The 8,892-nt window shown below is 41.1% G+C and overlaps 1 protein-coding gene across 1 annotated transcript; it reads right to left on the bottom strand.

The window, feature by feature from the left end:
* Positions 1 to 2,058: 2,058 nt before the first annotated feature.
* hspb1 (heat shock protein, alpha-crystallin-related, 1) lies at positions 2,059 to 8,739 on the bottom strand. The gene is made up of 3 exons (XM_031753201.2): positions 8,231 to 8,739; positions 4,267 to 4,330; positions 2,059 to 3,696 (listed from the first exon to the last, which is right to left on the bottom strand). Exons 1-3 carry the CDS (start codon positions 8,619 to 8,621, stop codon positions 3,540 to 3,542), a joined length of 612 nt encoding a protein of 203 aa, XP_031609061.1. The 5' UTR covers positions 8,622 to 8,739; the 3' UTR covers positions 2,059 to 3,539.
* Positions 8,740 to 8,892: the final 153 nt, after the last annotated feature.

Here is an 8,892-nt window from a genome sequence, read left to right as displayed (position 1 = left end):
TCAGTTTTTTTTATATAGCCCCAAATCACAAGAACAATTACTTCAAGATACTTTATAATAGACCCTATAATACTACAAAGAAAAACCCAACAATCAGATGACCCCATAAAAGCAAGTACTTGGCTACAGTGGAAAGGTAAAACTCCCTTTCAACAGGAAGAAACCTAGAACTAGAACCAGGCTCAGGGGGGAAGAGCCATCTGCTGTGACCGGGTTGGAGGTGAGGGGAAGGAGAAAGGACAAATAAGGTGAGATTAATTATTGGAGCGGAAAGTTTACAGAGAGCTAGCATCTGCATTTAACAGAAACTATGTTAGTATTCAGAAATACAGTTCTGGTAATATTTGTTGCACAGATTCTCTACTGAATATGTTTACAGTATGTGTGTCATACACATTATATAATAACATCTCTGTCCCCTCTTCAGTCTGTCAGTCCAGTCAGCGGCCCTGAAGCTAACAGCTCTTCATATCCTTGCACTATCCTGGTTGAAAAACTGGATAGCTCCTGGATTGATGGGGATTGGCACGAATAATTCAGGCCTTTTTTAAAATGGAAGGAAATTGTGAATCATGGAATAGGAAAAGTTGCAATACTGTGTGGGTTGGAGAGCAGTGCCTCATCTCAAGTCAGTGTTGGGTTTCATGAATGAAGAACACTGTGTAGCAGATACAAGGACATATGTTGCTGCATACATAGAGGATATATGCAAATATACAGAAAACATATATAGAAATAGTTTACATCAAGATTAAGACAGCTGATAAGCAGGTGTCCATAGCATAAGAAAAAAAGAAAGAAACATCAGTTCATGTCCGCTGTCAAATCTGTGTAACTATACAGCACGCTGGAGACTTAGTGCATAGCACAGCATTCTACAAATAGATCTCCCCTGCAGCTTTGGAGTTAAGAGTAGGGTTAGTATGTGGATTAGTGAGCTTGCATACAACATGGATGACTGGAAGGTGACAGGGAGGAAGAAAAAGAAGTGATGAAAACCACTAGATACTCCGAATGTCACTAGTTGTAGTGCTGCAGCTTTCCATTCACTCTGCATTGGCTCACAGTTAAATGGAAAGAGATGAGCATTAACACAACTGCATGTAGCACTGGAAAAGTGTTCGTTGATGGCCTACTTCCACTAACTAACTCCTGACTGTGTCCATTTTCCTGCTTAGATAATGTCTGAGTCTACACCCTTAAGATGAAGTCTGATTTAAATCTTCTCTATCACACATTTGGACACTTTTCTCACTGGTTTTGCTGAAGGTGTCTCACACCAAATCACATCATATCTGGCAATGCCACATGAAAGGAGATATAAGAACAATGTTATATAACTCAATGGATGCAAATCAGAGACCCTCAAAATTGAAGTATTTAAGTTGCAAACTAACCTTAAAGTCAGTTCAATACACTATTAATTGATGCAATAAAATTAATATTTGTGGGGTTTTTCACAGCTTTTCAAAAACTGTATTCTGGGACCAGATATAAACTGCTTGTCTGTCAGTGTTTAAGAAGTGAATAAGCGTTTCAGGAGGTTTCTGATCATAATCTTCTTGCTGTGAAGTGGCTGTACTAATCTGTTTGTAGCAGTCAAAGAAAATCTATTTTTCAAAGTTAACTATGGCATGATCACAATCACCAAATACTATGATTTAAACACTATAAATATATTCAGGTCCATATTAATATTTACAATTTATTCATTTATTTATTTTTTTATTAAAGCTAGCTAAAAGTCTGCAGTTCAATCACATCTTGATTGATTTAAAACCCCACAGTGGTGGTTTACAGGGGCAAAAATACACCTCTGCCAACATCCAGATACTTACGGGTTATGGGATACGTTCTGGTTCCATTTCTGTTGGCCAAGTTTTACTTATATGTAAGTAATTAGCCTATAAAGCTAAATAAAATGTATCTAGGGTCCCTTCTACTTCACATGTTTTCAATGGTCTCTGGTCAGCACGTTACATGAATTTCTTCCTGTATGGATGCAGCTTTATGCCCATATTCTTTCTGTGTCTCAGATACTAAGTTAGCAGCACACGATCAGGTTGTTGAGGATGTAATGAGTTTGATTGGTTTGATCTGTACAGTTTAAAAAAAAGGTACATTTTGGCCCCAACTGAAAGTTTGACCTCATGATGGTGCCAGATGATAAGACATCCAAAACAACAACAACACAACCAGTCCTTCTTGAAACAATTTGCATATTAGCACTTTGACGGCCACCGCTATAGATTAATAAATTATACTGACTGCCTTTTTGACTTCAGCAGGCTCGGTAAATTTTCATTTCACTGTAGGATACAAGCCTGGTGCAATGGTTATAAATGACCTTGTTCAGTCAACAGAATAGAGCAAATCTCCATGAATTATATATCCATTTGGCAATGAATAATTCATTAGAGACGTTTTGTATGATGGAATTATGCAATTTGGGAATTATGACACATTTCAGTGCAGATGCACAGCTGAAAAGATGGCTACGTTTCTCTGTACATATAACACCTAGGTCGCAGCAACATCACTTTTACTCTGACTCCACACATATGGGTGGTATCTGCTGAAGTTCACGTGACTGTGATTCATTAAAAAAAAAAGAAAAGAATTTTATATACGGTCACGGTTTGCAGATTATGAATAATATACTAAGTCCTTATCACTTTAAATCTTTCAGTGACTGACCTAATGGGGGTACTGTAAAAAAAAAGTTGAAGTAATGTTTTATTCACCTAAAATATGTTACAATTTTAATGAAACCTGGCCCACTGTGTTACTGTGTGGAGGGATCAGACAGTCACATGGGGGTGCTGTTGTTAAATATAGAATCGTTACAGTCCTTTGTGAAGAGCTGCTTGCATTCCTGGGGACTGGTGACCATGGGATGAATAGTTTGGCATCAGGTATCACAACAGCAACAAAAACTCTATCAAACACAAATGAACAGCAGGGACTCTGTATGTTGTGTGTTCTTTATTTCCTGTTTGCATGGCTTAAATCAGTCTGTTTCAGTCCACACAACAGCAAAATCACAAACAGTCCTCTTTCTTTACTCAGAGCTTTGGTGTGTATGTGGATACTGTCCTGGGATGTCCTGGGAAGCCTCCAATAGTTGTCACATTTGCTGCTATTATATTCTGTTTTGATGTTTGAAGAGGCAGCATAAAGCCCTGTGTGTGTGTGTGTCAGTCAGGAAGAAAAAGAAATAAGAAGCTGCGTATTCAGATGAAGAGTGTAATTACAGCAGAAAGAGCACGCACATGGCACTGGTGCAGATGTGTTTACACAGTGTGCTCAGCTGGGGTAGGCTCATTACCAGAGATGGAGTTGAGAGGGAAGAGCTAGGGCAATCCTTCGCTCTGCATGGCATGTGAACAAGCTCGTTTTATGAAGAGCGGAAAGCTGATTCCTTTCCTCACTACAAGCGGAATATCCCCCGTCCTTTTCCTCCTCCCCACACACACATCTATTTGAATGTGTATGTGTGGAGGACAACAGGTTGGAAGGAAATGGTGCCCATTTTCTTCCTACTTCTTCACCACACCGCTTTTGCTTTCGACATTGACAGGTATTGTGGTTTCTGAGTGCTCGATGGCTGGTTTGATCAAAGGAGCCTCCACGGTCAGCACGCCTTCAGGAGAAAGGGCAGAGTTCACCTTCTCAACATCAGCTGAAGGGGGGAGGCTGCGAGGGAGGAATACGACACAATTAGGTCAGAAATCAGAAGAAAAAAAAACAACAAAACCTTGCTCCTCAGTGAGAAAAGGATATCAGTGCTACAATTTAGTCAAAAACGAACAGGACCAAAGCGTTTAGTAAAACGAATAAAGCTCAGCAGCAGCTTAGTGTGTGTTACTCTATGGCCCCTGGATGGCAGCAGAGCCCTATGAAGATAAAGCCTACGTCAAGAAGGGATGAACCGCTTTAAGGCTGCTGCTACTTTTCAGAGCATGAAATTTAGCCATCAGCACCTGGCCAGCCAGGACAGATCAACCCATGAACTAAAGAGACTTACAGTATCAGAGTCATGATTTTAGAAAAATAAATCACACTTATGAATAAATCCAATCCAATTTAAAGGACGAACAACAAGCCATAATAAAATTTGTACTTCTAAAACCTAAAGTCTTTAAGTGAGTAGTTGACATACTGCATGGGCCACATCTTCCTTAAATTAGTTTGATTAATGGCAGAAAGTGATCAAGAGTACATCAAGATTCCTTGGTATTCTTTCTCAAGTAAAGAGAAACTCACGTGTACTTCCTGGTGAAACTTCTGGACACAAAACCATGCTCATCTTTCCTCTCCTCGTGCTTACCTGTGGACACAGAAAATATACTTTAAGCTAGACTGAAAGATACATTTGCTATAAGGAGCGGTGCAAAGATATAAAGAGCCAGCTGGGCAAGAAAACATCTTGTTTATAGTAGTAAAATGAACCTGTTGGGGGGAACAGTGCATACAGATTTCATTCCACTAATCTAAGCCTTAATTTATGCACTCTACTTTTAGCACCTGATGAAAAATATAAATTGACAACTGTTTGGGGTTGTATAAAGTGTTTCTTACATCATCTTATCATGTGAAGGTTACCTATATTGCTCACCTCATGCACAGGATCGAGCTGCATCACCTTATTACACCTTATTTACAAGAGCTGCATCACCTTTTTTGGAATTTTCTGGGAGCCCTTAATCTGTGTGCTGGTTTGCCTTGATGACTGACTGGTACAAAACACCTGTTTTCACTCTGGTGCACAGTTACTTTTATAGAGTCCAGCCATAATCTGATTTGGACTTTGTGCTTTATCAAAATATTTATTCATGTGATCCACTAGTGGATATCCAGAGATTGCTCTTATGCTTAGCACAAAGACTACAGATGTCTTCCATCACCTCTGAAAGTTAATAATAAGCATTCTGTTTCTGTTTTTAAAACTTGGCTGTGAAAGCTAAACCTGAATGGTTGTTGAGTTTTTTTCTGAGTTGGTTTAGTTTATTTCTTGGTTGTTGTTTTTTTAATGCTATGCTAAACCAGCTCCAGGGTGTCAGGGAACAACTTCCTGAAATAAATATACAATAATATGCAATATAAATCATAAATCTGAAGCAAGAGCATTTTCATAAAGATTCAAACAGAGAGAAATAGCTCAGGAAAAAGTCTGATCTAAGAATAAATAAGTAAATAAATTTTGACACATTTTCCCCACCCTTTTGCAAAACAGTTAACACGGATGTCATTCAAACAGTCCAAGCCCCACTGTGTTAGCTATGGTAACCAAACAAAAATCACCTATTCCTAACTATTAGAAACTACCTAGATCAGTATGAAATCACTGAAGCACCTGTTTGACACTTCTTCAGACAAATCTTTAATTAGCAATATGTTTGCAGGCCTTCAAAGGTGCACACCTGTGTTGTTCTTTACTAGCATGGATGGAGGAGGTCTAAGGCAGATGAGAGTGAGAGTAACAGGTAGAGGGGTCCGAGGAAGAGACGTCTGTGTGTGAGTTGGAGGTGTAGTTGGAAAGGCTCAAGTTTCAGAAGAAATTACGGGCAGCTGTTATCGATCACGCTATCAATCATGGCTTTTCACTTAAAGAGGCTGGACAAAGAGTACAACCGCTTTAAACAGAAACACTGTAATGTTGCTGTGTAGTAATATCTTCAGCAATATACTTCATGTAATTGTTTCCTCATTCCCATTACATGTATTCTTTATAGAACTGCCGTTCTCTGGTGGAAGAGGGACAATTTTCACGCAGCCTTATGGCAAACAATGCCATAAGGCTCCGTGAAATCAGGGCAGCAGTGATCGCAGATCAGGAACCTCAACAACGTGGGCCTGACCACCACTGACCAAGTCTTGAAAAGCAACCATATTTCCATGAAGCAGCTCTACAGAGTTCCATTTCAAAGGAACTCTGAGGTTGTGAAGGAGGCCAGATGCTGTAATGCCTTGTCATATCATGCAGTTAAAGTCAACTGGAGTCACTTTTCATTGTAATTTTGCTTTTACTCAGAGAAGAATGGAGCTTGAAGCTGAGGGGGCACATCATGTCTTCATTTATGTTGATGAAGTCAGCTCCTGTAAAGTCAGGAGTTGTGGAAGGAACCTCACTGGATACAGGGCCACTTTCATAGTTCCAGAACAGAGGGGTACCAACATACCCACGTGTTCTGCCATCTCCAATGATGGTGTCCTATGCTATATCCCCACTATTCACCCATACAACACCGAAGGACTCATGACATTCCTGAATACACTTCATGAGAGGCTGATCTAGCCTGAGGACAGAGGGCTGTTGAGGACTGTCATGCCCCTCTTCGCCATTATCTGGGATAATGTGGCGTTCCACCAATGAGTGGTTTACAGTACACCCACATATAATGATGCAGTTCCTCCTAGTATGTGCCCCATTTTTGAATCCCTTAGAGGTGTTTATTATCACCATCCCTATGAGCAGATACCCTTTCTGAATGCAATGACTGCTGCAGCCCAAGAAATAGGTGAGGAGGAATGTCAAAGCTGGATACGGCATGAAAGAAGATTTTTTCCTCGGTGCATTGTGAGAGAGAATTTTGAGTCTAATGTGGATGAAGCCTTGTGGCCAACTCGTCAAGTCAGAAGGGACTGAGTATCAATAGCGGCTGTTTCTTATACTGTAATAGATTTTATTTTGGTTTACTGTATTCATTTTGCATTTATGTATTTTCTGTAACATGTACAGTATTTCAGTTTTCAGCCAGTTTGCATCAAAGCATTTTTGATTCTGGATCCCACTGAGCACTGCATTTTGTATTTTGTTGTCCATTGTGTAATGATTGATTGGAAAAGCTAATATACTTGTTTGCAAATTGTGTTGTTTTGAAAGCAAAATTAGCTTTTGGAGGCATAAACAAAATGTGTCACTTTGACCGTCAGTGCCTCTGCCTGTTTGAGTTGACTGCTGCATGACAGCAATCAAGAAAAGCTGTAAAGCACTAAGGATATACATACATGTCTTCATAGATTTCTAAAATGTTTCATAAATGATTTTTTCAGAGAGTTTTAATTTGCATATATGTTAGGTTAACTCTAAAACTCATGCAATTCAGTGCTACTGAACCACACCGGCCACTTAAGATCCTCACCAGACTTAATCAGCCTCTTGTATCTCAGATGCCCTGCTATGAAGTTGAAACGCTGCCCTTCATTCTGCCTCTGAATACAGTAATATGTTTGTTGTGACAACGGACCGATAAAGGTTGCGGTCCAGAGAGTGGTGTCCCCTTTTTAACTGGATCAAATTACTTGTGTAACACACACTTTTTCAACAGCTAAATGAAGGGTCATTAGTTTTGAGCGACAGCTAGAGAGAGGTCGCACTTTGGTGTGTTTACAAAATTCTTCATTACACTGTCGTGTTTAAAATATCATCCTGGGTCACTGGTGATACATGGGGTGGAACATGGGGTGGCAAATTCCACTTGGATTGAATCTTGTGCTTTGTTTATCTCAGTGTTTATGATGAGGTCCAGTCTCTGAGCGGAGAGACGTTGGGTACAGTCAGGGACTGAACCCTGGACCTGGACAAGATCCAGCAGTCCTTTTAAAGTAGTGGACCTACTGGTTGAGCTGCAGCTAAATCCCCAGCTCTGAGAATGGGATCCTTTGTGAAATAGCAGGCAGGGAGGCCGAGATTCACTCAGATAAAAGAGAGCACAGGGCTTCAGAGAACTAAGCTGCTATCTGATCAGTTCCACACTTTCTTCAGGTCTGCTTTGCTCCTGCCCGTCCTGGATGGACAGTGAGGCTGTTTTAACATTGTTTTCATGCCTGAGCTTCTTTAAAAGTCAACTCCCACATTTTGAACTGTGTCTTGTTTTGCGTCCAGTGGGCTTACAGTCAAACCCCCCTGACCCTCCCAACTCCCTGAACACATTACTCTATTGTCTCAATATGTTATGTAACTATGTAACCACCTCATGCTTTGTTCAGTTCTATCAATTTTTGTTTTACAGAAGAAAAAGAGACACTTAAGAACACCAAAGTGAGACAGTGTGCATACCAACCAGTACAGCTGTCTTCTAAGGATAAAGAGATGTAGGTGTATGATAAAGTGTGTCACTCAAGGAACATCTGACTGGAATATGACACATTAGGTTTCAGGACATAAAACACTATGACCTTTAAATCATTCAATAAGGAGAGTGACAGAAATCAAATAAGTGCTCACCCGAGATTTCCACCACGCCATCTTTCGTCTTCACCATCAGCTCCTCAGGTGAGAAGTGGTTCACATCCAGCGATACTTTCCAGCTGTCTTGGGTCTGCTTGATCTCAGAAATGCCGCTGCTCAGCTGGCGGGACAGGGCCCGAGCCTGAGCCTGCTGAGCCATCATGTGGGTTGGATACATCAAAGGGGCATGCGGTGTCATTAGTTCTGGGGCCAGGATGGATGGCCTCAGGTACCCTGGCCAGTGGGTGCTGGGGAATGCGGCGATGTCCTCGGGCAGGGCGGGCATGCCGAAGGTCTGGTCAAAGATACGGCTGCTCTGGTGCCAGTCACGAAATGGGTCCCAGCTCGGAGTGCGGAGCAAGGTGAAAGGAATACGTCTCTCAGCCATGATGATCTGGGTATTTCTTCTAAGCTTCAGAGGAGTGTTGCTGTGTGCAGATCAAGAGCCCCTTGGCCTCTCTGGAAGTGTTTTCTTAATGTGCTGTCTGCCTCTCAGCTGAGAGCTTTTATACCCACTGATAAGGGGTGGTCCCTTATCAACCGAACCCTCCCTTCAGACTCAAGCCCAATACCTCATGCCTCCAGAATGTTTTAGGAAAGCACTAGAATATCTATTTGTAGCGGACGTAGCACTGGAATGGAATTCAACAGGAAGGCCC

The sequence above is a fragment of the Oreochromis aureus genome, linkage group 10, assembly GCF_013358895.1.
Source record: "Oreochromis aureus strain Israel breed Guangdong linkage group 10, ZZ_aureus, whole genome shotgun sequence".
NCBI lineage: Eukaryota > Metazoa > Chordata > Actinopteri > Cichliformes > Cichlidae > Oreochromis > Oreochromis aureus.
This window is presented reverse-complemented; position numbering and strand designations above follow the sequence as displayed.